Genomic DNA, 25,737 nt, shown 5'->3' on the forward strand with positions numbered 1-25,737 from the left:
AATTGTGTAACACTCATGCAAGGTGATCTGATTTTACTAGATTTACTTTCTGTTATAATGCTCTGCAATCCAAAAGGAGCTATTATCCACAAGCCTATTGATCTCCCAGTTTCATAGTTCTCACTGCAGATATGATAAAAATATTTAACCTGAAAATTAGACCTTGCACATACACATCAGTTCTTTAAAAAAGAGAAAGAGGAAAAAAAAAAGAAGCAGATGCATCTTGATGTAATAACGTGCCTCCTGAGCCATTGCATTTTTCTCTGAGTATGTTATTGCATTATAATTGCTTTAGAAGTCTGTCCACATCTCATTCAGATTCTATATTCGGTGCACTACATCTGAGATGTAGTCTTAAATTCCCCTGAGCCTCAAATTCAGCCAAATAATAATCATCTAAACTGAAATCCAGGTATTACTGTCATTTTAGCACTAAAATGACTGTGTGTACTACAGCTTTGCATTTTACTGAAATTGTATTTTTTAAAAAAGCAGTTCCTTCTAGTCTGAGTCCCAGTCATTAGCCTGATTATACCAGTACAGAAGGCGATCTTGCATCATCTGAGCCTGCAGGAATTTTATTATGTCTTTGACTTAATCACAAGACACGTTAATTTACCACACACAATTTTGTTTTTTATTATGTGGCGTGTACATCTCATTACATAATATCATTAGCCATAAAAGGTTTTGATTAATCTTTTCATTCCTCTTAGACTCTTAGCAGCTCATACTTTCCAACAAGCTTTTTGTAACTGCCAGTTTCTGAAAACACCTATGAGATCTGATGCTGATTGACAGTAATATTTTCTAATAATTTTGGATCCACTGGCCTAAGGAGTGTAGAAATGTCTCTTACAAGCTTTAATTTGCATTCAAAGAGAATTCACATGATAAAATCCTTCAAGACATAACTTTCACAATATAAATAACCTGAATTCACTTTACCTTCTAAGTAACAATTTAAATACAAGGGGAAATCAAAGGTTTCAAAATTAAATGGCAAATGACACTGAAAAAGAAACTCACCTCCTGTGCTCTCATAACCAGGAAAACTTGACTGATCCTCCTCCTGTTAATTAAGCAATTGACAAATTGAAATGGATATTCTGCACAGTTTGCATTTCTTCTTATATCTGCTTATCTGTATACCTTAGTATCTTCTCCATATTCTAACCTCTCACTTTTAAACTATGTTGAGATCTGGTTAACAATGTCACTGAAATGCTGTTAGTACTGTTTCAGTTGGTAGAACCATGAGCATGGAGAACTCAAGACAACTTGAGATGATTAACTGGCTCATTTTGTTTTTGTGAGGAACAGCTTTTTCAGTGTCCAACTGCACAGTTCCAGCACAATAAATAAGCAACCAGTGTGCATGCTGAATTGCTTCCTAAGTAAATATGGTATGATAAGCTGTTAGTAGTGGATAAGGCAATATTGGAGTAAGTTCTAGAAGTGAGCTACAATATTGTGCTGGTTTTGGCTGGGATAGAGTTAATTTTCTTCATAGTAGCTGGTATGGGACTATGTTTTGGTTTTGTGCTGAAAACAGTGTTGATGACACAGGGATGTTTTTGTTACTGCTGAGCAGGGCTTACGCAGAGTCAAGGCCTTTTCTGCTTCTCACACCACCCCACCAGCGAGCAGGCTGGGGGTGCACAAGAAGTTGGGAGGAGACACAGCTGGGACAGCTGACCCCAACTGACCAAGGGGATATTCCATACCATGTGACATCATGCTCGGCATATAAAGCTGGAGGAAGAAGAAGGAAGGGGGGGACATTCGGAGTGATGGTGTTTGTTTTCCCAAGCAAGTGTTACGCGTGATGGAGCCCTGCTTTCCTGGAGATGGCTGAACACCTGCCTGCCGATGGGAAGTGGTGAATGAATTCCTTGTTTTGCTTTGCTTGTGTGCGCGGCTTTTGCTTTACCTATTAAACTGCCTTTATCTCAACCCACGAGTTTTCTCACTTTTCTGATTCTCTCCCTTATCCCTACGCGGGAGGAGCGAGTGAGTGGCTGTGTGGTGCTTAGTTGCCGGCTGGGGTTAAACCATGACAAATATAAAGATGAAATTAGTCTTTGGTCTAAAACAACTTGAATGTGTTTACCTTCAGAATACAACACAAGCTACAAGTTGTTACAAAGGCTGCTGAACTACACAGAGGGATTAGGATTACACCAGGGAAATGGGGAACTTGGCATGGTTTTTCTCCTTATACTTGGCCACTTAAAATTATTTTGTCACATACTGTACAGTACAACCAATGAGAAATTACAAATACTGGTCAGCAAGAGTGTCAGAATGGGAATTCTTTGTTGTTCTTATAAATCAGAATTATATATATGCTGGACATAGTCTAGGTTATGCAGTGTCAATATACTCACAGCATCAGTACTTTAGTCTGTAAAATATCAAAATAGCATTGACAGTAACATGCTCGTATTACATCATCAGTGCGTAATATCAGCATGGAATACATTACGCTAGTCCTCTCAAAATAGCATAGGGTTATCAGGCTGTAGTTTCTAACAGTTCTGCTTCAGTATGCTGTCAGAAATAGTCACTGTTAGAAATTTGTATAGCTGCATGAATAGATGAAGTGAAACGAACAGCATGGTGAATAGAATGGGTAAACTGCTGGCCACTGTAATTTGTAAGGCTCTTGTACTACCCTTGCCGGTTTCTCCTTGTGTTCCCATTATCACTGAAACAGAAGTACTCTTCATTAGGCTGAAGTACCATTACACTGGCTACATAGAACATTTTCATTTTTTGATTCACAGTAATTCTCAGCCTATTACACTGCAGCAGGAGAACTGCCATTTCTAAAAAAAAAAAAAAGCAAAATTAAAAAAGGAACTAGATCTACTAAGTTTGCAGGAGAGTATTTCAGGAAAAAAAAAATTTCAAATAAGAGATTAATCTCTTCCCTACGATTCAAGTGACAGTATTAACCCTACATGCTTTCTCTTTGATGTAATAATACAATAAAATATTTGACCCTGCAAAGGATATATTACATATAAAAGGCCTGGGTTTAGATTCAGCTTCTTAGCATGCCTTTGAAGTTTATGGATCAAAATCATTTTAGGCACAAAGTTTAGAGTAAAGTTTCTTTAAAAATCAAGATCACAGTCGCAAGTTTACAATCAAATGAAAGAGGCATTACTTCTTTCAAGTACTGCTCTTTGTTCTCCCCTGTAACTGCAGAATGAAACTGCCTCTGTAACCCTGGTAGGCTGCTCAGAGCAGCAGGTGATCATAAAGGTCAGTTTCAGTCAGGAACAGCTCTAATTTTTTAGAGCTGAAATGCGTAAAAACTAGAGAGAACTGAAGTTAAATAAGCTATCAGCTGCTTTTATTTTTATTTTATATCTGCTTTAATAGAACAACAGGTTAACTAACCAACAAGCCATGTTCATATAAGGAACAAGTGCTATGAAAAGCCATTAAAGTGAATTCTAATTACAACTCAAAACCAGGTAAACAGGAAGTGTGACAGTGACATTGATCAGAACCCAGAACATCAAAATAATGAATTCTGTTTATATCTGTAACGGCTCACTTTTCACATGCAGAAAAATTGTTTTCAAAAGAAGTGCTTTTTTTCTCCACATTTTTTTGTTTTCAAAGGGCACCTGTTCCATAATTCTGTAAGACAACTCAGCACACAGCTTGATGTGAGTGGGACCACCAGCCCTGCTGAACTTCCATGACAAAATAAGCTTCCCCATATTTCAGAGAATAAGTTATTCCATAAAAGCATTTTTTCAGACAGAATTGAACCGCACCCAGCTGGGGTGGAAAGAGGTCCTGAAAGCCTAGTCTCTAGGGGAGCTGTAAGAAAAGTCAGGAAGAACAAATTAGAACAGTTGGGCTACAATTCATTTGGCTTTGATGACAAGGTATTCCTACAGAGTTTTCACTATTCTATACTTAAACTCAACTTAGAACCATTTCCCTTCACCCCTTTCCTCCCCATCTCCTCGGAAGTACAACCAGTTTTTCTGCGGATATGGGTGAGGAGCTAGATTTGCTGTTCGGTTTGCAGTCCCTTGTAGAGAGTGGCGAGTGGCAGAGACTGGAATCCTGGTTAATGCCAGTCCCCTCATATTTACATTTGACAATACCTATTTCTGATTGTGTCTTTCTAGCAAGCAGGTCTCTCAACCGTGAATGGCTTAACCTATATGGGCCTGAAAGCACTGTTCTGCCTGGTTACCAAAGTGCTTTGGAAAATAACTGTTGGACTTAGCAAGTGATCACATAAGGAAAAGTCCCACCAATTACTAGATTGCTAATAGTATTTTACACCACATTGCCATCAGGAATACAGTAATTTAGCAGCAGAACCGTCTCTGTATTTTCGGTATAGCTGTTTCCATTTAGTTGAAAGCAAGGTGAGGAAGATTATAATCTTATATGTAAAGAGCTCTGAAGAAAGGTGGGTAGTCTGTAATTTCAGATTACTTTAGAGCCAGGTTATATCTACAAATATTATCTGGAAACACATCAATTAGCGGGGCATAGCTGACCGTGTAACTGCTTAAACAATATCAACAGTACATTAAAATGATTGCTAAGTGGAAAAGCTTGCTACCTGAAAAGAATCTCTTATCTGACATTTGCCTTTAGAGTTGGAAAATGCAGGCTTCTGACTGTATTCTGACTTCTTGTCATTTAGCTCATTATTAGTAAATATCTGTCTAGTAGTAGGTACTTCATAGGTTAATGAGTTTAAGTTACTGCCTGTCATTGCTAGGTTGTGAAGTAATTTCCATAATAAAAAAAACCCTGACAGTAAGTCACAGCAAATAATAAGGAAATGATACAGAATTCACCAGATCTTTGAGTTTTGCTACTAATGAATTAGGACTCTTAAGTCACATCACTTTCAAGAAAGCAATAAAATTATTTAATTTTTTTAATCTAATGTTGGGACATTTTCTTCATTAGGATTTAGCGACAACTGTTGTGAATGTTTGTTACCTGATGAAATAAGAAAGCTTTTCTGTTACCCATTAATAACCTCTGCTCCAGTCCCTGGGTTTTTTTTGTAACATGGAAAAGAAAAAAAGTTCTCTCATCACCTTATTGTTGCTTGAATGCTTCTTGAAAACAGTGGTGAAAAGTGCTTGGTACATTTTATTTAGATTTCTAACAGATATAACAAGAGTTCCTCCTAGAAATTTACTGAAGAGGATAAATAATCATGGATTAAGGAGAAAAGAGGCAGTAGAGTGAGACTGAATTTAAAATACAGCATGATTGTTGCCTAAAATTATGCTCAATTTTCAAGATTGAATTTGAGAATGTAAATACTCAAAGGAACATGTCAGGCACAAATTATTTAAACAAATAAAAACTACATGTTTCTCTGTCTAGAAATATTTGTTGAGAATTGAACTGAATGTGTAAGCAAAAAAAAAAGCAGCATAGACAAACATAACTTTAATACAGAATGGCATAATGTATACAGTAGAAAGTATAGGCAAGAACTGACTATGTAGTTTTATCGTGGCAATCTCATCAGCATCCCTTTGATGGGAACATAGGTATATAATCATCAATTTCTCAGCACACTGTAGTTATATAAGTCTCCCTTTGCTGTTGTTAGGTATGCAAAACACTTGTACTCCTGTAACATTTTATTTCTTCAGAGAACACTACAGTTCCACATAAATCTCCCCTGTACTTCCTTTGGAAATAGAGGCAAGGGCATTATTTCCATTTTAGCAGAGATATTAGGTGACTTGTCAATGTAAACACAGCTATATATGGAAGCAGAACTAGATTTAGGACTTAGATTTCCACTTTCACCTCTTCAGCCTGTAGTATATTTACTTTGAATTCTTAGTCCTTAATAAAGTAGTATTAAATGAAATCTCAAATGTTTGCAGATGATGCTTCTACATCTAGTACCCTTAAAATCAACCTTAGCTCTCAATTAAACTCTCTCACTGATTAAGAATAGTTTAGGGAATCAGAAAGCAGTATGAGATGTGTGTGGAGCACCGTCTGGATGTACAATTTGTCTGCTTCAGCACAGTCCAGTCTGTCGCAATCTGTGTGGTTTTAGAGTTTGAAATGTGTTTGCAACTGGATTTAATAGGCATATACCTAATCACAGAGGATGGTCTTTCAGAATAGATGCATGCAGCCTCTATTTATAAAAATGTAGTTATCACTGAGTGGTGTCCTTACATATATTGCAAAATGTAAAGACCCTGAGCAAGCTTTAGCTAGGCAAAGTTAAGCATCAGAAGAAACTAGGGCTAGTCAGAGCTCAGCTGTGGCATTTGTCTTCTAAATTCCTGTTTTCTTCCTGTAAGAGCGAATGTTTGGTTTTTATGAGATATGCTGGGTTAGCTGCAGGTTTTATATGTGGGCAATGGTCCCTGGGAACAGATTTTATGAGCCATACAGTTGCTTGCCATTAAACTTGATTTATGATTCAAATCACTTTTTGAGGCTGAGCTGCTTTCTGCAAGCTGAGTGTTAAAGTATGCCTCTGGAAAGCAGGGGTGGCTGCACTCTGACCTCCTCTGGTACAGAACTAATGAATATGTGTAAATAAGATAAGGTACAGTGTGAATACGCCAGACTTCAAGGCTTTTTTTTTCCCCCCCAAAAAGGCGTATCTTCTTACACAGCTCATACTACTCTGCTGAGTGGAGTTATTTGTGTCAAAAGGGACTAATAGTAATTTAGATGAGAGAACAGTGCTAATGTTATTTGAGGTGATTTTTGTTTGTTTGGAGTGCGTACAACTAGAAAGTGCAAAAAAATCAGTGTTTGTAACAGCATCTAGAAAATGCTGACAGATTATTAGATCGCTGATTCCCTTCTACTTTTGGGTTTCTAGCAAAGACAAGAATCTCTATGCCATTATTCTTTTAAAATAAACCTCATTATCAGTTCTGAAAACAAAATAAATGTATACCTATACAGAGGTAGAGATTAACTCGTTTTTAACACTTGTAAACCAAGATTGAGTTATCTGCCTTTTAACGATATGCAAGACTTTTTCAGATTTTTCATTCTTGTTCTTCAATAGCATAAAGAATACCTATCAGTAGTTTAGAGGGGAAAAATCACAATCTGTTTGCTATAGCAAACTATAGGGGGGGTTGGATTTTTGTTAACTTCTGTAGGGTTTTTTTAATGACAAAAAATACATGTGATTATTAAGCACGAAAATGAAAGCAAAATTTATTTAGTTTCATATTGATTTCCAGACATTGGAAAACTGGAAAAAATTTCAAAGAAATTAACTTTTAAGGGCAAACTTACCAACCAAGGTATGCAATAAGAACACCCCTCCCAGCAGGGCAGCAGCGTTTTGCACGATCAGAGCAGCATAAGAATGTTCTGGTAAACCAAGCATTTCATTTGCAATTTTTGTATTAGGTTTAAAAGGCTGAACTAGAGGGGAAAGCATTATATCTAACTTGAGGAAGAACTGGGGCTTGATTTTTAAATATCTTTGTGTTTTGAAGACACTTGAGACACTCGACATCCATATCGTCTGTGCATAGTTATTATCTATTGGTCATTTTAAAATATTTGTCACATACAGTATTCAGTTACTTTTCAGCAGATCTATATTTGTAGAAAGTTCCCAGTGCCTACAAAATTCTTCCCAGAAGTTATCACTATTTTTCCTTTAGCATTCTTCTTTTCTGTGAATCACCATCACTCCTTAAATGATTCTTCTCTACGTGGAGTATTTATGCTGCTTGGTATAAATTCTCCCAGGGGCTTTTTGTTACATTGAGCCACTGCAGCGGGGGACCTTCCAGTGTGTTTGAACTGCAAACTCGGTGCTGCTTAGCTCCTTTTCTTAGACTGCTAACGACAATCCTAATGAATGGATCCCTCAAATCATACACCATGGGCACTATATGCAGAGTCTCTCTGCCCTGAATTGGTACATTGCCTTCTGAGAGCTGGAATTCAGTGGTTCGGGGTTTTTTTGTTTGTTTGTTTTTGGGTAGGGTTTTTTTTTTTTAACGTTAGATTAAAAAGGCTTATCTGCAGGCCAGTTTCAATTCAATTTCCAAAAAGAAAAAAGAAAAAGATCTTGGCACAGAGAAGGACAAGAATAGGGTGTTGTAAAAATAAGACCAGCATGTGGCCTCAGATCCTATGATTTGCTGCTATTAAGATTAAAGTTGACAGCTGTGCTCAAATTTTACTTCTCAAAGACCTTCTCTGCTTAACATTTCACCAAGCATATTCTAGGTTTACTAAAACACCTATTTATGTTTTATTAGGTGGTCTTATAACTTTCAATAAGGAACTTTTACAGTATTTATAAAGAACTTCTCTGTTGAGAAGGAATTTAACTATGGGGAAGAAACAGTCCACTGATCTGAGATGTACTACTGTGAAGGAATTCTAAAACCAGGCCACTTCTCACTCCTTATGACTGGTATTTATGCCCAAATTGACTAAAGTTGACTGCACAATCATGAGATACATAAGGAGTAAAAAGACATCAAACAGGAAACATATGGCTTCCTGAAAATAAATAGAGGATTTTTTTTCCTAAGTGTTTCCAATGTACCCAGAGAAGCCACTCTTCTGCTTCAATACGAGTTATTTAAAGAGCAGTTTTGTATCCCATATAGTAAAATAGCATCCTTGCAATCACTGCAGTTTAATATGTAACTGTAAAAACCTATAGTATGTACTTTGACAGTGATTAAGAAATATTAATATGTTTTATAAAAAGCTGTTTCTTCTTCAGTGCTTTAAAATATAGGAATCGTTGCTACAAATATTTTTAAGGAAGGGCTTTGGTAGCTGTCTTCAGGAATGCTGGCCTATATGAACAGAATCCGTCCACAGCCCTGAGTAAGGTGTCTAAATCTAGGAGGCGGGGAGGGGGGGATTCAAAATACACCTTTGCATTTCTTTATCAGCTTTAGGTGCAATATGAAATGTTCTGATGTGGATCCTATTTGCATTAACTGTGTGGGATGCCTGATATTCCCCAAGAATTATGCAGGTTCTCTGGGCTGTAAAGGTAGACTTGTAAAACACAGAACTCATAAATTTAGCTGTGAAGTTATATTTTGTGCATGAAAGGATAAGGCCTCAGTTTGCCAGCGGAGGGGCAAGCTGTTGTGAGGAAAGGAGGTACACTATCCTAGTGCTATTGCCTAGAAAAATGAGGGTGAGATACTGTAAATTGTAATGCTTTTTTCTGCAGACACCTTCCACAAGCCACAGAGGAGAGCTTCCTAAGTTACTGCAAAAGTATTCAGCGGAGCATAAATGCAGCACATCTTGAAGAATGATGCTGTCACTGTTGTTTAAATCTCCAGTAGCTCACATGAGCTCACCATCCTTGTAACCGAGTCCTCGTGTCCTGTACTGCCCATCAGAGCTGCAGGCAGCAACTTTTGGTTCAAAATCAGAAAAGAAATGGGGATGCAAAGACTTCAACTAACCATGGCAGTTCAGTCCCCCCTAATATATGTATCACCAGAAAGTAAATCCAAATAACGTCTGTGAGAGGAGGAGCAAACAACTGTTCCTGGCATTCCAAAGAAAAAAAATGCAGATTGAGTCTATGGCAATTTTTCTTGCCCATTTTGCCATGGTTTGCATGGAGGAAAACAGAGCAGTAGGCTTTCTTTCACATGCCTTTACTACAGTGTGCAATGGTGATTTTGAAAGAGAAAAATAATTCTTCAAGCTTACAAAATGATATAGAAGCACCAAAATACACTTGGTTTGAGCTTATTAAGGGAGCACTTTGTAACAGGCAAACTGTAGTACTTTGTTTCTAGAACTGATTTTTTTTTTTTTAAGCATTTAATAGGATAGTTTCCATGGCAACTTGAACTGAACAGATTGTTCATTGACTTCAGTACATTTCTATTAAACATCTTTTCTCTGTAGTTAGGCCTGCCTCTCCAGCTCTTTCATCTCTTTGGATGCTTATTCATTATCTCTTTTTGCAGATACCCTTAAACTAGATTGGACTCCACCTTTCTGTGCTGTTTAACAAAAACAAATGTTGAGGGAACAGAGTTTCACAATCATTCTCCGAGTTTCCGAGAGTCCATTTTCTTTTCTATCGTGTACTCCTGTTTTAATCAGTTTCCCTGTAGAACCCGCATCTGTAATTCAAATTGATACCGCTGCCTATCAGCAAAAGAGAAATGGACACCGCAGAAATGTTCACCATTAAAAGCCCAAATGGCTTCTGGATACTCTTCATCATTTTACTAAGACCTGTAATGACTAATGTTGCACAGCATATATGAATAAAACTGCTGTTATACCAGAAGTTCCTTATGTTCTCAAGTAAAGAGAAAGCACATGATTAATATCATACATTCTAGATCTGACCCCTTAAATAATTTAATCAATGTTTATCTAATTTTGAAAGGTAGCTTTAGAAGTCCCAATGAAAATTTCTCCTGCTAATGGAGATGTGCAGTTTGCTCTTTGTTGTACTGTAATATCAACCCCTGGAGCACTGTGTCTGAAGGATTAAATAAATTACTTGGATTGAATCTTCGATGTAGAGAAAATGGAGTCAAAACACAGTGACAACTGATATGAAACATAGTAAATGGAGGAAAATGGTCTTTGGTTTAATCCACAGAGCTTTAGTTAAATGAAGCTTTCAATTTGCTGTTGCCCATCAGTTTTAGGAATATTTGTGTTCTGCTTCCGCATTGAAAAGACTTTCAGGGCCTTTTCATTATCTCTCTTGAATATTTAAGTTTCAAGCTATGATAATCAGTCAGGCCAGAAATGTTGTTATAGTCTTGGTAGCAACGGAGTCTGTTTTTCATCAGTTCACTTAAAGCTTTCCTCCTGCTCCCCTAAAGCCTAGATTCGTATGTGCTCTGGGTGGGAAATGACAGCGAGCTGTAAGACGAATTGTCACTACATGGCAACAACTTTTAATCAAGAGCTTATTTCCTCTTGTTAGAATGGGAGTCAGCCTCTTTGAAGGCTTTTTTCCTCAACTTCATTTTGGTTTTGCTTGTTGCTTTTCAAGTGAGCTGTCACATTTTCTAATTATAAAACGTTCTGCACTTGCAGCAAAGATTGGGTTATGCAATTTTCTTAATTCAATAGATTGCTTGTCACTGCTGAACAGAAAACCTTTTATTATCTTTCAGTCTTTTTTACATTTACTTTTCCTAGGTCTTTGACACACTTGGTGAAAAAAAAAAGGCAATCTCTCCTTTTCATGTGCCATTGCATTTAATTGCATAAGTAAACGCAGTCTGACACTAGAAGGACATGGAAATGCCTCAGTTATGAACTGGTAACTTCCTTTGAGGCACAAAAATGCATTCCATGTTTTGTAGATGTTAAATATATTCCCTTCCCCCACTCCAAATATTAGAAGAGGCTAAGTATATTTTTAAGGTTTTTACTTGACGTTTACCTGATTTTCATGTGTCCCAAATTTTAAAGTTATCAATTCTATAAGTACTTGTTCAGGAGTGTATTCACTCTACAGTCGTCTGACTGTATGTTTTAACTTTTTCCCTAATTAGTCTAAATATTCCTCAGACTAGCTAAGGTTGTCTTGAAAGCCTTGTTTTCACAAGAAAATAATTGGATGCTCTTTTCTTCTGGAACTCTTTGATAGGATTCACTGATGCCAATTTTTCAATGCTCCCTTTTGGCCTGAATGCACTTGAAATAAGCCAAATGGTAGGTTTCTAATTAAAAATCCAATTCTTAAAGATAAAACTCATCTGATCTCTGGAAACAAGTGGCATTATATTGACAGCCTCTCTGGCAAAGTTGAGAAAATGAATGGCAAGTATAAATGAACACAGTGAGCAGTGAAAACCTGTATCACACTTCAGAGCATTCCAGCAGCAGAAGACAATCCTTATTAAACCAGACACTAGTCACAACAGCAAGTTCTGCAAATTGAGAATATACTATAAAGCACAAGTCTTCCCTCATTAGAAGCTATGCTGTTGCACCCAAAAATGAGTGGCCCAAAACATATTCCTGATGTCTTAATATGGGTAAAAATATCTGAAACTTATGAGTTTAGTGTGCTTTTATGTTTTTCAATCAAGTCATGAGCACTGTAATCATGACTCCAGAAAAGGCTACAGAGATTGCTACCATGTGAAACTTCAGCTGGTTCTTCCACAAGGCATTCTCAATGAGAGATACTGTCTGCTTTTATTTTTATTTTTTGGAAGAATATACTTTGGGCAGTCATTCTAAATACCTACATTATTCCTTCTGTAATACAGGAGCTGACAGCTACAGATCTGAGAAAGAACAGAAAAATAGCTATTAGTGATTTGGAGAAAAAAATTGTTTTTGTTTTTAAAAAGTGGGTATTTCCCTGCTGCCTTTCAATGTTGTAGGGACTTAGTGATTACAAGTGTTCTATTTCTTGAAGCATTCACGCATAGCTGGTAGAAAACAATCAGCTTGCTTTTAACTTAGTTACATGAATTTAATTGAACGTTCATTTATAAAATGTACAGTACAAAGCTCAAGCTTTTTCTGAGTTATTTTTAATCCAATTTCCCCTGCGTGCTCCTCCAGAAAAGCCAGTTCTTAGCCTGTGTTAGTGTTGCGTTGCACTGTTTCAACAACAGGTACCAAGTGTTTCTCGAAGCACTTCGCTGTATTTTGGAGCACTCCTAGATGAGCTGATGACTACGTCGGTAGTTGGAACCACACCACTCATTCTCCTTGTTCCTGCCTGCCAGTAAGAGAGGTTATTCTGGAAAAAGTAGCATACATTTGAAGAACTCGGTTGCTTCTTTGTTGGCTTAGTTTACACTGGAGATTTTCCTGGCTCATTTCAAGAATGAGAAAATGGAAAGGTATCTATGTACGTCCATTTCAGCTGTACCAAGTGATACTCATCCCCAGCTGTGGCTTTGTCTTCAGTACACATTGTGTACTGCTCTAACACCCAGCTCCTCTTGTTCAGTGACTACCACGATGCTCTGCTAAAATTCAGCAGTTTTTAGCAGCTCCGCTGTGTAAAGTTGCTTAGAAACCAGCCTTCTTATCCCCCACATTCTCATGACAGATTTCCTATGCAATAACATCACTGCATGACACATTTGTATCCAGACATGCACTGCTTTTCCACTTGAGATTCTCTGAGCAAAGGTTGTTGGTGCTTCGTGCAATTTGTAAACAGCACGTGGTAAATCACTGCAGTATTAAATCACTGCCACAGTCAAAATGAGCTCAAGTTTCGAATGCAAACAGTTCCTCACTCCTGAATTTAGTTATTGATCTTTTCTTCCTCAGAGTAATTTCTAATTTTGTTTTTCAGACTGGGTAGCTAGATGGTATTATGACTTTATGGCAATCTTCACTCCCTTCTTTGCTTCTGTATATAATACTTGCTTGCACCATTTCAGAATTTAGATGGTAAGGGCTTTTGGTTGCAATTGCTTTCTCCTTTATATTTTCTTTATATTTGTACAAGGCACCTCGTAGGAACTGGATATAAAAGTATTTATTAGTAATAGAAATATTTATATTTTTTAAAATGTCACTAATAAGCATCAAAGATATCAACTTGCAGTTGAAGAGAGTCATTGGCAGCCACTTCATATTTATATATCTCTCTTTGACTGAAGGGGTTTTAGCACTGTTTTTACTTCATTTCTCCTTCTCTGTTTGATAACAGTATTGCACTCTTGCCAGAATGGCAATGTGTTGGTCTGGCAAAATAATGAGAAAAGCTAACCGCCACACCTGGTAGAAAGAATATTTGCTATTGACAAAGACAATGTGGTCCCATCGTAGTCGTCTTGTTTAGTCTCACGTAAGAACCACATGCAACTTCATTCAAAACTACAGTCAGTGCTTTTATGGGCTGGGCAATGTATCATCAGTGAACCATACAGTTTGAAATTATGAATTAGTATATTTTTCATACATTTCTTTCTGCTAATTTTATTTTGTAACTATAAAACTTAAATATACATTCTGCTTTACAGGGCATAAAGGCCTAAACCCTGCAATAAAGTAGTAGTACAGTCAAGACAAAGATGATGAGAAATTGAAGAGAGTTTCCTGGGGTAGAGAATGTTTTAAGAAGGATTTATTAAAGAATGGGATTTAAAACAGGATTTGGAGACAGAGGCGAGCTGTCTGCTTGAAAAAAGCCAAACTGAAATAACGGAGGCAAAAAGAATAGAAATGAATAGGGCTAGAACATGTAACGTTGCAAGTGAGGATAAAGTGTTGCACTGAATACTGTGAAAGAAACCCAATGAATGAACAGCTGATACTGAGCGAAAATTCAGTTTTGTTGGTCCTGGTTTTGTCACTAGCTTTGAAGTTTCACAAGAAAAGATATCTTTTGCGAATAATGAGGAAAGAGTGAGAACATTTGCAACTGCATTTAGTTGAATGATAACAGAAACACAAAATAACATTCTTTGCCAAGCTGCTCACAAATCTAGAGAAGTGTTTGTGGTATTAGTGAAGAAAATGCAAGCAGAGTTGTGCAAAAGTGAAAGGCAGAAAGCAAAACATACAAAAACACCACCCTTAAGTATGGCGGTGTGATAGGCAGATGGCTTTAGAAATATTTTTTTAAATTATAAGTCATTCTTTTAATGCTTATCCACAGCACAGTAACAAGAATAATAAAGCTTATCCTTAGCACAGTATCCAAGCCACAGGAACCTCCTGTGTTTCAGTTTGTGCCCATTGCCTCTTGTCCTGTCACTAGGCACCACTGAAAAGAGCCTGGCTCCATCTTCTTTGCACCCTCCCTTCAGATTTCTGTACACACTGATGAGATCCCCCCTGAGCCTTCTCTTTTCCAAGCTGAACACTCCCAGATCTCTCAGCCTTTCCTCATAGAAGAGATGGCCCAGTCCCTTAATCATCTTACTGGACTCTCTTAAGTAGCTCTATAGGTTGTACTGGTGAGCCCAGAACTGGACACAGTACTCCAGATGTGGCCTTACCAGTGCTGAGGTGAAGATTAGAGGGGAAAGATGTATGCAACCTTTCTTCCCCCTCTAGCCTTCTTCCTTCCTATGTACAAGGAAAACACTATCAAAATTTAGTTTTTAGATGTGGATAGAATGGGATCAGTAGAAAGGCTGGTTTCAACACACTATAAGCACTTGTTGTTATTTTACTCTTAAAAACACTTTTCTTTTTCGAGGGGAGAATGTTTGATTTGGTTTTAGTTACATTTCACACTTTTTGTACTTTCATGCCTCTCTTTTGAAAAATGTTTTACTCCCTCTTCTTAAATATACAGTAGACTTACAGTGCATTCCAACAATTCTATTTGCCACGTTTGCCAACATTTTAAAATTTGTGGAGGAAACTCAGCAATGTACAGTAATGGAAGACATGGGCTCTTAATACCACAACAATATTCACTCTTTTCTCATAACCAGAAAGCAACCTCTCTGTGTCACAAATTTACTTATATTGCACTTAAAAAGCCCTTTGGCTTAGGTACCCTTAAAGTTCCACCACCTTGTTCAGACAAATTGTGTAGCACAGTACGTACATAACCTAGAAAACTGTCTAGAGAGAGGCCATATATACATAAAATTACCTGGTCTTCAAAGTCAAATTCTGTATAAACAGTATCTCCAGAATCCACAATCAGACTGCAATCAAGTTCATTTGGCCCTAAAATAGGAAAGAACAGCAGACTTCAGAAATGGCTTGGAAATTTTCACTTTATATGATGGAACATTATAATATTTCCAATTGTCTGTAGGTATGCAAAAACTGTGATCCAAGGAACCATTCAGATGTGCTAGAGTACCCAGGTGAATGGTATTCCATTAACAAAGCCTTCAAAGCATCCATAAAAGCTACTACAAATCTTAATAAGGAATGGTTATACTAAAAGGTGAATTGTTTCAGCTAGATTGCAAATTTATGGGGCAGGGTGTTCTGCGTGCCATGACTTGCAATTGTAAAATTGCCACAGGGATCTTGGCTCAGTGGAGAATACAAACCATGTTTAGGAAAGAGAAAGGAAATATTGACTAATTGGTGATCAGCAGATAAGGATCCTGGAGTGATGTTGATGGGGGACCAAAGAAGCATGCTTCCAGCAGCAACAGTCCCCGTTCCTATCCTACCCTACCCCTTTCCAAGGTGACGGTGTGGCTCTGCCCATTCCCCCCGTCATCTTCCTGTGGCAGGATCAGCAAGTCATGCAGCCTCTTGCACTTGGAATGACAAAATTCAGTTGCTCAGAAGCCTTGACCTGGCTGAGCTTTACAGTTTAGCTTCAGCTGAACTGCTGAAGGTGCAGGATAACAGAAATTGGGCTTGGTATTTCAAGAAGTTATGTAGGGGGGTAGTCATTGCTAAACCAGAATGGCAGGATAAACTGCTAATCATCTTTCTATATAAACATAGGAAGGGTGTGGCATGGACATCATATTCATATTGTAGCATTATCACCCCATTCAGATTATCTCACTCCTGAGCAATGGCGAAGGAAACAGTCTCCTGTGCCCTCCAGATGGTGCAGCCCTAAACCACATCCTGCACGTATTCAACACACATTAAAACGTCAATAGGCGTGTGACTTCAGGAGTATTTTTCACAGCATTATTAAAATGAGAATAACAAAAATACTGTAATGACACAGAGAGATCTAAAAATTGTAACCAGCCAGTAGCCACAGGTGAGTCCTATCACTCTCTTTATGTGGAGAGCAACAGGTAACACCAGGGGAAGTATAAGATGTGCTTTGTTTTGTGCCCTCATGTCCCCAGTCAGACAAGTTCACTGATGAGAAAGAGAATACAACTCCTTCCCTCCTGGGTTACAGGTGTCTCTACCTGGTATGATGTTCCTGCAAGCATTGGCATTGAGGATACATAGTTTTAAAACTATTGCTGACCTGGAGTTGTTGTCTCACCGTTAGAGATGTTTGTATGGGTGGCTCTCTGTAACATGCACTATCAATAACAGATTTTGCAGTTCAATTTGTGCCAGATGCATTTACGTATTAGCTGCTTTTGTTTGCTTTTAAAGTTTACACAGTAATAATCTATGTAGGTGGTGAACTAAACATCACTAAGAGAGAGAACAGAGGAGAGGAACTGGATGTAACGATGACTAAAATCGTAACTGCTTGGTAGAGGAGATGATGATTCCAAGGTGTCTTAGTTAGCAATCCATATTACACTTGCTGCCAAATTAATCTTTGATGCAACTCTTTGGACTACATAAGAGATACCAGGGAAAGACTTGGGTCTACCATCTGCTGGTGTTTTTGTTGGGTTTTTCCCCCCCCCGCCCCCAATGTTCATGTATACTTTATCAGATTGCTATAAAAAAAAAATAACAGAAAGGGATTATACTCTTGCTACCGTAGAATGTCACATGTATATATGCAGCATGTTCTCTTGCATATACAATTCATGGTCTTTTGAAAATACCTGTCTGTAAAAGATATACGCAACCAAACAGATTTACAACTGCTGAGATCATTTTAAATTTTTGATTTATTTTACACAGCTGACATCTCACTCTTAACATTGTGCCATTGTTGACAATATAATTTAATTAAGCCTCAGTTGTCACCAGCACTGGCCTACCTTGACACATCAATCACTTTTAAAGGCACTTGTGTGCAAGTATTTGATTAACTGTCACTTAACTACCAAGAGCAGTATGTATCCTTAGCTAGAAACGTTAATATGAAATATGGTGCTGCAAACTTAAATGTAAAGGTCAGGCTGAAAATGAATACTCATGCATAATGTATCTTAAGTGATAAAAGCCATAATGGTTATACAATTTTAATATGGTCAAGCATCTTAAGGGCTTTTTTCTTGAACTAGGACACCAGTTTCCTTGGGGAAGCATAGGTCCTTTCTAGGATATATTCAAGGAAGGTCAGGAAAACTGAAAATATGTGTCTTTTCTTTCTTGGTTCAATGAAAACTAACAAAACCCATAACCATCTATCACTGAACAGTATACAGACTTCTCTACCCTTCTCAAATTGCCTAAAGACAAACCTACCAGAAATGAATTGAAGCAAATGGCTACTCCCAGGACAAGATAAAGTAATGAGGGGACATATAAGACTACTTGTGATATCCCTGGTGCAGTATGAATAAGCATGAGTAGTTTGCTATCCTCCAGCTCAGTTCGTTGTTGGAGGGAGCACATTTTGCTGACTTTGGACTAAATCTTGCTAAAACAGGTCTTCTAGGGGAGGACAACAGGCTCACTAACTAATCGCTAGTATGCATGGCAGCAGAAGCATACCAGATAGCCACTTTGCAAGGTACTGGGAGTCAGTAATCCTGGTGGTAGGCAAAGCTACTGACAAGGCTAAAGCCAAGGGGAGAGTGTTAGAAAGAGTGGATAATTCAAAACTCAGCTCAGGTTTTCTAAGTCCAAGTTTCAATCAGCAACATTTTATGTAAAACTGTGGCAATGTTCAGCTATCAAAGAAGAAACAGAAAATGTTGGCTTAAGGAAAAGAGGAGGATTGGTTAAAGCGTTTGGAAGCAAACAGGCCCTGCTGCTTTCAGTGAGTCTGCAGGCTGCACATCTCGTGCTCTGACAACAAAACAGCTGATCATAAGTAAGTTTCATTGCCTTTTCTGAGTAAGTTGCATTGTTTTTCCTTTGATAAGTTGGTACACTGAGAGCTAGGCTATAAAAAAAAATTAATACTTGTTTACCATTAGGAGGAAGGTCTTACAGTTTGAATTGTCCTAATTCCTTTCGACGGGATGCCCCATTCCACCAGATGATCTCAGCTCTTGATTAACTTAGAGCCTTTGTGTGTTTGTATGAACGTATTGCAAACGATCTGAGTAACTGTATCAATTTCAAAAGGGGAAAGTCAACAGTTAAAAAAAAAAAATTAAGAAAATGCATGAAAGCTCTACTGCCATGGAGAAATAGCTTGCAAGCACCTGATGACTCTTATGACTTAAAATATGCTTCCTCAATTTCAGTGCATGCATAAAGTTGAGGTAAGGGAAACCTGGTCATTTTCATGCATTTAAAAGTGATTTCCTTAGGGAAAAAACAGAGAGGATTTTATTAGGTACAGTACTGCACAATTAAAAAATAAATCAGTTGGAAGTTTTTATTAAATCCTCGTTAACTGAATAATCAGCTCTCCAGGGAGGAGCAGGCTGCTGAAAAAAGAAACAGCAGATCAGCTAGAACGCATTCCCTTTTTTTGCTAGGCTTTGTATCTTGACACTGAAGGCATCACTCATAAAGATTTGTTTTGCTAGGAACCCAAGAGGATCCAATAACACAGCACTGAGGGATGAGTTGAATTAATGGGTGGCTGCAGTTGTACAAGGGTCTGCTGACAGGAGCTACCCCTGCCAGGTCTGACAGTCAGGGAGAACGACTCCCCTGCCCCCCGAGGGGTGCGGGGCTGTGCTCGGTCACTTGCTTCACCATGAGGCTGTACTTTTAAATTTTATACCATATTTTACGTATTGTTTGTTGCTCCTAAGCTGAATTGCACAGGATTGGTCATGGAAAGCTGAGAGGGTATGGCTGTTACAGGCAGGTGTGTGATTCCTACCACAGAAATGCACCCCAGAACCCAGGAGCATCATGGCTGTAAATGTCCCTGGTCCTATAAAACATTTCAGTGTTCTGAGTCTGGGTGCATGTCACTTTCTCTGAAAGTGTGTTCATCCTTAGGTTTTCGTGAATGCAAATGTCAAGCATTGCTTTTTCACAGTTCACTAAATTCATTTATACAATGAAACAAAATTGTACTGATCTGTCTAAATTTATCTGCAGTTGATTTAACTTCCCATTACAAGGTAGCTATACCCCATCATGTGAGTTAATTAAGTCTGCTCCTTGGACCATTTGTGTTTTGGCAAATCAGCTAATGTATTTCCAATCCTTGCTTAAATCCGTTACTTATTTCAAATCTTGGTAGCAATTCTATTCAATATGGTTCATTGCCTCAAATATGCCCATACTCATATTTTAACAACTATAGTATTTGCACTGTTCAACACTGTCATAAAAGTAATCGAAGACTATCCTGTGAAACACGTTTCTTCTCTTAATAGTATGTTTAAGCTCAAAATAAAAATGTCTTTTTTATGTTATGGAACATGCTCTGAAGCACTGTCTAGTAACTCAATTAATTCATGTTGCATATAAGTACTTGGGCAAGACAAATGCTTAGAAGATAAATTTCAAGTGGAATAGAATAGAAATAATTTACTGAAGGACTGATTAGCATTAGAATGATTACATTTTAATTTTGCTCTCAGTAAGATGCTTTAATACAAATTTTATTGCAGCCTTACACTGTTGAGTTTCATGACAGGTTGTTGCTCTTAGCAACAGTCTTAATATGTCGTAGAAGGCAACAATGAGAAAATTGTATTTTAATCTATAAAAATATTCAGTTGTTTTCTTTCAGCATGTATTGTTACACAGTTGATTACAACTGGATTTTACAGGTATAACACATGAATTAGATTGATGTGGAGGCATGAAAATGTTAGAAATACGATGTTTGTGTTAGCCACCAGGAACCAAAATATATTGCAATATCACTAATAAGATTAAAAGACAAAAAGTGAGATCAAGGCAATGCTGGAATTGCCACCTCCAGAAATTAAATATCTGGTCTCATAGGATCTCTAGAAATCCTACTTCGAATCTCTTTACTATTATTGGTGCTCAGGTTAGGCACCAATTAGATGATTGTGGCATGGCTTCTGATAGAGCTCACAGCTCTCCAATTATTTTGGTGAGGAATTTATTAAGTAGATCAGACTTTCAAGGAACTGACTGGAACTCATCCAGAATCACAACCAATTTGTGCAAATTGTTTAGTTTTTGTCAATCTGTTTATTAGAGCTAGCACCTTTATGCCACTTCTTTCCTCTTCTTGCTACTCAGTGCTTAGCTCATTTAATTAGGGAATCCACGGGTAATTATCAATACAATGCTATACAGTGGGAATGCCATTTTAGGTTTGGAATCAGTCTCTTGCCTCTAGGAATAAGGCTAAGCACAAAAGAGGTAAGCGTGCCACTTAACGGAGAAAGCTAGTAGTCTTTATTCTTGTGTGCATCTTATCTTGAAGCTGACCACTAGAAACCTGTTTTTTTAGCTAATGCACTTTTTATCATTCTCACCCCCCGCCGCCTTGATATTTTATCTTTATCTCATTTTGAAAATTATCAAAAACAGCCTTATGGGTGGATTTTGTAGGTGGATTGGGTTTGCATGGCAAGGTTTTGGTAGCGGTGGGGCTACAGGGGTTGCTTCTGTGAGAAGCTGCCAGAAGCTTCCCCTATGTCTGATAGAGCCAGTGCCAGCCGGCTCCAAGTCGGACCCACCGCTGGCCGAGGCCGAGCTAATCAGTGACGGTGGTAGTGCCTCTGGGATAACATATTTAAGAAAGCGAAAAGAAGTTACGGGCAGTGGCAATTGCAGCTGGAGAGAGGAGTGAGAATATGTGAAAGAAACAACTCTGCAGACACCAGGGTCAGTGAAGAAGGAGGGGGAGGAGGTGCTCCAGGCGCCGGAGCAGAGATTCCCCTGCAGCCTGTGGTGAAGCCCATGGTGAGGCAGGCTGTCCCCCTGCAGCCCATGGAGGTCCACAGTGGAGCAGATATCCACCTGCAGCCCCTGGAGGACCCCATGCCGGAGCAGGTGGATGCCCAAGGGAGGCTGTGACCCTGTGGGAAGCCCATGCTGGAGCAGGCTCCTGGCAGGACCTGTGGCCCCATGGGAGAGAGGAACCCACGCTGGAGCAGTTTGTGAAGAACTGCAGCCCATGGGAAGGACTCACACTGCAGAAGTTTGTGAAGGACTGTCTCCCGTGGGAGGGACCCCATGCTGGAGCAGGGGAAGAGTGTGAGGAGTCCTCCCCCTGAGAAGGAAGGAGCGGCAGAAACGACGTGTGATGAACTGACCAAAACCCCCATTCCCTGTCCCCCTGTGCCGCTTGGGGGGAGGAGGTGGAAAATTTGGGAGTAAAGTTAAGCCTGGGAAAAAGGGAGGGGTGCGGGGAAGGTGTTTTGAAGCTTTGACTTTAATTCTCATTATCCTACTCCAATTTGACTAGTAATAAATTAAATTAATTTTTTCCCCAAGTCAAGTCTGTTTTGCCCATGATGGTAATTGCTGAGTGCTCTCTCCCTGTCCTTATCTCGACCCATGAGCCTTTTGTTATATTTTCTCTCCCCTGTCCACTTGAGGAGGGGAGTGATAGAGCAGCTTTGGTGGGCACCTGGCGTCCAGCCAGGGTCAACCCACCACAGTAGGCTAGCTAGCTTGGAACCCCCTTTCAAATCTTCAAAATATGACCTAATCTTTCTGTCTTGGAGCATTGCTCTTTGTAAATGTCTTGCTAGCAGGAAAAAAGTAATCCCCCCTTTGTCAAAAAGAGATAATAAATATATTGCTACTACTAGACTTGATTGTGCTTCATCAATTCCTTCTTCCTTGGCAGCCCCCAGATGATTCTTCACGATTACAAATAACTGAAGCTACCTCGTCTGCCAATTTATGGCAGATGAGTTTTCCCTTAAACAGGGGAGAGATCAGATACATGATTTTCTCTACTATACATATCTAATCTTTGTTTTAATAAAGCTAGTAAATTTTACAGGAAAATATTTCACCAAGAATTTTCTTTTTCTTTTTGTGTGCTGTTTCACAAGACATTTATGACCTCATCTACCTATATAACCCTCATGGTCTACTTGGAAGGCAGCCAGGGATGCCATCTGTAAAAAGAAAAAGTTGTGAAGTTACCAAGGAACATTTTCCTGTTCCTCTCAAGCAAAATATTTCTGACAGATGTTATGGGTTCTCAGTGCTTTGATTTTTAGCTTCAATTCTTTTGCAGTCCTTTGTCCCTCAAAGGCTTTTTCTTTGAAGACATTCAAGCCTCAGTAAGCACAAATAATAAGTATATAAATAAATAAACCCCCCAAATGCCTGACTTATATTCACACACAGTTTCAGAATTAGTACCAATTATTAGGGAGGAAGTATGATCATTAATCTTGTAGGACTGATTTTCTGGTGAACACTGAGGTATCATCTGGAATGGAAACAGATAGCTGACAACTGGAATCAATTAACTTATAAAATTTTTGTACTAATAATATAGTTGTTTAGTGGACTATCCATAGTATTTTAAGGTGAGCTTGTAGATAAACACGATGTTAGGTGAGTTGTATGAAGTTTCCAAGCGTAAAGAGATTTTTTTTCCCTTGGTCGTGCAAATGTTTGAGGTCAGTCAAGACTTTGCTACAGTGCATACATCCATACTTGAGAAATATGAAAAAGGCATCCCACCAGTGTCGAATGCTATCTAAAAAATGTGGTTCTTTAAATCTTACATTAACTCACCTGCTGCAGCTTCTTTGTTTGCAAATAGTTTACTGTCAACTGCCGAACTTATGTCAAAGAACACCTCTTCTTCGTCTCTGTCTGCATCAAACTATTTAAAAAAAAAAAAAAAAAGAAAAAGAAAAAGTTGGCAATCAGACACTGCTTACTACTTGGCTGAACATCAATACATAATGTGACTTCTCACCCCAAGCCTTCTTGATGGGAACCTTTCTATTTTTCTGTGTGCTGTCCATTGCTTTAGGTATGAATCATTTTAATTTTGACTGAAAACTAAACTAATTTTGTAAACCATTTTGCCTATTTTTAATAGCTTGTCAGAAACAGAAGCTACAGTAAAATTGACTTGCTGTCAGAGAATGAAGTTTCAAAGCGGAAAGTAGAACTAGTAATGCATATTACTTTTTCAGCCATTGGATGGTTGAAAAAAATGACAGCGTAGAGACCAGAAATGTGATTACTTTATTGTCACTTCTTTTCAGAGATTAGCATAATTAACTATTTAATTTGCAAGTGAAAAATTTGCAGCAACTTCTGAATTGTCTGAAACCAATTTTTGTGACATATATGTGTGTACGATTTCTTCAAGTAGTTGAGCAAAATTCTTAGGAAAAAGTAAAGTATTTTTGAAAGTCCCCTATTATATAGAAAAGAAAGCTTTCCTTGCTCTTGCACTAGCAGAAAGTGTATTGGCTGAGTGATAAATTAATAAAATCAGGAAAGCAAAGCTCCTTTAAAATGGCAAATGATTAATTTCTTACCATTTTAAACTTTTTTCATTTATTCTGTCTTTTGCCTGAATTCTGATACTGATTCTCTCAAGTTTTTTCTCAGTTCTGTCTGAGATTCTTTATACGGCCAGGTGACATGCTTGACAGTGGTTTTGGTTTTTTTCTTATCATATTTATCAAGCTTCATTCATTTAGATCATCACTTATTGAGGCTTTCTTTGGAAAAAAAAAATTGGACATTTTATTACTGTTCCTCTGGATTTTTTCTTACTTCTTGAACTGAGGACAGGGACATTACCATGGAAAAAGGGAATACTGTAACCTCAAGTTACAGGAGCAAGCAAATAATGGTCACATCAGATGGCTGTCATTCAGTCCATGCCCCCCTCTGTAAGAGTCACTATTTTCAATCATTCTGTATCTTCAGTGTAATATGTTTTAGGATGCAGAATGAACTCCAGGGTGAAATGCATTACACTAGTGATTGCAAGCTCATGAACTTCAGTGGGCTCTTTCTTCCAAGTCCAAGACTGTTGAGGCACCTTTTCAGATGTCTCACCAATACCTGCCTGTCTCATGGCAAAAATAATAGGCAGGGAAAAGCCATGGAGAGCGAAGTTCAAACTGTACTAGGAACTTTGCTGCAGAAGCTAACATTTATAGAGATGAAGTTGTTTTCCAAATAGTATGATACTTAATGAGTTAATTTTAGAGAGATACTGAATTGCTTGTCTAACACCCACCATTGCAAAATCAGTAGCGCTCTTTTCATTATGCCTTATGATGACTTATGTATTATCTATATTACTTAAGCTGTTCTGTTACTGGTAATGGAATTTGCTTTTTTATGGAATTTTCCATCAGCACCTCAAGGTAAACTCAGAGGCAAATATCAGCCCAAGAATAATTATTTCAAGTGGCAGATGTCAGAAGTAGTTCAAAAATAGGGGAAGAACATCAAAGGGACAAAGAATGATTCTACAAACTGGGTTTGTGTGAACAAAAGAAAATGGAAGCTTGTGGGAGGACAGAGTATACTAGAGAGGCAACCATTGCAGAAAGTTAGCTGCCAACAAGCTTAACTCTCAACACCTGTCTGAGTGCGCAAATCTTAATTGGTAATAGTCCTGATTTAAATCTTTAAGGTCTTAATATTTAGCTTTATGCTTAGCTCAGCCCTAGAGTTCATTTCCATCATAGATGAGCCTACTGTAGTTATCAATACATGAAGTTTTCTGACTGGTTCTTGAAATGGAGTTTCTGGCTCTGACCCTGAGGACCACTCAGAAGTTCATCCTGTGATGCAGGACAGTTGTCCATCTGTCTGGGCAGACATTTATCTATTCTTGAGGAGTTCTTTTGCCATTCAGTGTTAATCAAAACTTAAAGCATTATTTTTTATTTATAAAGCAGAAATTTGTTTGTGTTTACCTATTAGAAGGATTACATCTTAAGTTGTGTCAAAACTGAGGCTTGTGGAACAACAGGTCTTACATGAAGCTGTTGGGCTACTGTTGGGCAATTTATTATCCATGCACAAAGAGCAGCTTTGGAATTTCCTTGCAGTTAAGAAAAGCGTATTGATCTCTGTGAATTCTTCTGCACTGGTCTGTCTCCAAGGAAGTGTGGG

At 38.2% G+C, this 25,737-nt stretch overlaps 1 protein-coding gene across 1 annotated transcript in view; it reads right to left on the bottom strand.

Moving 5' to 3' along the window:
- The window catches only part of AK5 (adenylate kinase 5), a 95,647-nt gene that overhangs the window by 25,333 nt on the left and 44,577 nt on the right, over positions 1–25,737 (bottom strand). Inside the window, exons 7-9 of the mRNA XM_050901011.1 lie at positions 23,377–23,467; positions 15,578–15,654; positions 1,033–1,075 (exon numbers count right to left, since the gene is read on the bottom strand). Coding sequence (XP_050756968.1) covers positions 1,033–1,075; positions 15,578–15,654; positions 23,377–23,467 — 211 coding nt within the window. The remainder of the gene's footprint in view (positions 1–1,032; positions 1,076–15,577; positions 15,655–23,376; positions 23,468–25,737) is intronic.

The sequence above is a fragment of the Gymnogyps californianus genome, chromosome 8 (assembly GCF_018139145.2).
Source record: "Gymnogyps californianus isolate 813 chromosome 8, ASM1813914v2, whole genome shotgun sequence".
Lineage (NCBI taxonomy): Eukaryota > Metazoa > Chordata > Aves > Accipitriformes > Cathartidae > Gymnogyps > Gymnogyps californianus.